General features: G+C 60.2%; 1 protein-coding gene across 4 annotated transcripts in view; it reads left to right on the plus strand.

Moving 5' to 3' along the window:
* Positions 1 to 2807, plus strand: part of JOSD2 (Josephin domain containing 2) — a 4099-nt gene that overhangs the window by 519 nt on the left and 773 nt on the right. For 2 of the 4 annotated variants that reach the window (XM_024768544.1, XM_024768542.1), the window contains exons 2-3: positions 215 to 377; positions 1926 to 2051. In XM_024768544.1, the coding sequence (XP_024624312.1) occupies positions 232 to 377; positions 1926 to 2051 (272 nt within the window). In that variant the 5' untranslated portion in view covers positions 215 to 231. The remainder of the gene's footprint in view (positions 1 to 214; positions 378 to 1925; positions 2052 to 2807) is intronic. The other 2 variants (XM_024768543.1, XM_024768541.1) reach the window with 1 other exon arrangement.

The raw sequence follows: 2807 nt of genomic DNA on the forward strand, positions 1-2807 counted from the left end.
TGTTGCTAAGAGAGCAGAAGAGAGAGCTTTTTTCCTAGAAATAGGGGATGGAGGTACTCTGTTGCCAGGAGAGCGCCAGGAAAGCAGTCAGTGGCCCGGCGGCCGCTCAGGCTGCCTGAGCCCTCACTCAATGACGGTGCCCCCAGGGCCTGCTGGCAGGTTCAGCTTCCTGATCCCAGGGCCGAGTACCTTTTCCCCCACCCTCACCCCCAAGCAGGAGCCGAGCACGGCATGTCCCAGGCCCCAGGAGCTCAGCCAAGCCCGCCCTCCGTTTACCACGAACGGCAACGCCTGGAGCTCTGTGCCGTCCACGCCCTCAACAACGTCCTGCAGCAGCAGCTCTTCAGCCAGGAGGCTGCCGATGAGATCTGCAAGAGGTGACCATCACCCACCCCAACCCCTGGAGAAGTAGGGCTCACAGAGGTGGGGCAACCCACCTGGGTCTCAGCAAGGCAGGGGCAGAGCCCCGGGGCTTTCTGCTGCCCCATCCCCTGCCTGGGCTGGACTCTGGGACTCAGAGATTGAGAGTGCCTCCTACGCCTGTTCACCCCTCTCGCCTCAGCCCCAGATCAGGCCACATCCTTTTATGTGGGCCCTCATCCCCCACTCTCCTCTGGCCTCCCAGCTTCCGGTTTATCTCGTTCAGTCCAGGCTACATAGAGCTCCCGCGGTGACCCTGCCCCTCCCCTGCTCCCAGTGCTCCCGTGGCTCCCCAGCACCCTGGCAGAAGTCCCAAGCTCTGCAGTTTGATAACCAAAACCCTGTGTGCTGTGATCCCCACCCGTCTCTGTCGCTTCGTATCTCACTGCTCCCCTCCAAGCAAGTTCCTCTCCAGTCCCCAAAAGAGCCCCGCCACGGTGCCTCTGGGCCTTTGCACAGGCTATTCTTTCTGCCTGGCACAGCTTTCTCCTCTTGGCAGCCTGGAATGTTCCTCCTCACTCCTCAAGATTTCAAACATCACTCCTTTGTTATCTCTCTGCCGGATCCCCTCCTCTCTGTCCCCACAGCTCTGGCCCCATCATCTCCTAGACCCTCCCCTCAGCCTCCAGTCTCTCCCCTCCAGTCAATTCCCAGCATGATCCTACAACAGAGATGACCCTTTCTCCCCATCTCTTGCTCACGGCCCTCCTGTGCCCGTGCCGCTGCCCCAGCATGCTCAGGCAAAGTCCCAGCCCCTCGGACTGATTATTTTAGAATGTATTCGTCTCCTCTGTCATTCAAAGCAGGGATCAATCAACTCTTTCATGGCAAGGCCATGCTGGAGACCCAGAGATAAGTCCGCTATGAGCCCTGCGCTGAGGGAAGCCAGGGAAACAGATACACAGAAAAAGAATACACGACTTTCCCCTCTCCGACCCCTCCCCCTGCCCTGCCCACCAAAGGCCCAGAGACAGAACAAAGGTGCCATTGTCCAGAGGAGGTAGAGCCCAGAGAGACAAGTGGTGGTGGGGTGGGCCTCCTGGGCTTGGGGACAGCTGGACGAAAGGCTGGGGGTAGCAGCACAGGAGATGTGGTTGGGGACAGGTGGCTACAACGGGTGGGGTGGGCCTGAAGCCAGGAGGCCAGCAGGGGACAGGTCTGCAAGGCCAGGCTGAAGGGCTGGGGCTCTCTCCTGGGGTGACGGGGGTGCCAGGAAGGGCTGGGAGCAGGGGCAGGGCCGAGGCAATGCTGGGTTTAGAAAGAGCCCCCAGGAGGGGGAGGATTGGAAGCTGGGGGAGGGACAGGGCACACATCCTCAAGGCCAGGGCAGAGAGGGTACGGGGACAGGAGCAGGGCTTGGGGCTGATGAGCCACGGGGATTGAGGAGAGGGAAGAGTCCCAAGGCAGGGTGACTCACGGACCCTGGGACTCTTTGGCTTTGTGGGGGAGGGGGAGGCCTTTCCAGAGAACCCCAACTCAGGAGGCCCTGACCACCTCCCAACCAGGTTGGCCCCAGACTCCCGGCTGAACCCCCATCGCAGCCTCCTGGGCACCGGCAACTATGACGTCAACGTGATCATGGCCGCCCTGCAGGGGCAGGGCCTGGCCGCCGTGTGGTGGGATAGAAGGAGGTGCGACCGAAAGCACTGTGTCCTGTGTGCTGAGCTCGGCACAGTGGGTGCGGTGTGATGGTGGTCAGTGTGGGACAAAGCAGGAGGAGGGGATGGGTGGAAGGTTTGCATGGGTGGATCATGGACGGCTGGCAGACCGAGGGGTTGGGAGGTGGCAGAGGGATGACTCGATGGTCAACGGGATAGGCTGATGGTAACTGGGTGAGTAAGTGCATGGTGAATGGGTGGCTGGATGTGCTGGGTAGGTGGTTGGGTGATGGGATGATATGAATGGTTGGGTGGCTGAGTGGCTGAGTGAGTAAAGGATGAACAGTTGGTAGGCAGTGGTTACCAGATAGGCGGTTGGGTAGACGAACGGATAAATGGATGGATGCGTGGACAGAAAGGATGAATGAAGCGTTGGGTGGACGGTGGAGAAGCCGCTGGGCTGCTGGCTGGCTGCTGGCTGATTGAATCAGTGGGTGGATGATGATGGGGTGAAGCGTTGATGGGCTGGATGGTGGGTGATTGTTAGATGGCTGGGAGGCCTGGATGGGTGAGTGGGTGGGCAGGTGCTGTATAATGGATGGATAATGGGTAGAATCAGCAGTAGATGTGTCAGGAGCGGATGGGGAATGGGGTGCGTGGTGGAGTTGTTGGGCGCTTGGATGGATGGAGATAGGTGCATAAGGGACGGGTAATGGATGGACAGGCAGATGGTGGATGGTGAAGGGGGAGTTGCAGGGTGGGGGGTGGCTGACTGGGAGGTCTGGGTGG

Source organism: Neophocaena asiaeorientalis, unplaced genomic scaffold, assembly GCF_003031525.2.
Source record: "Neophocaena asiaeorientalis asiaeorientalis breed wild unplaced genomic scaffold, Neophocaena_asiaeorientalis_V1.1 scaffold629, whole genome shotgun sequence".
NCBI lineage: Eukaryota > Metazoa > Chordata > Mammalia > Artiodactyla > Phocoenidae > Neophocaena > Neophocaena asiaeorientalis.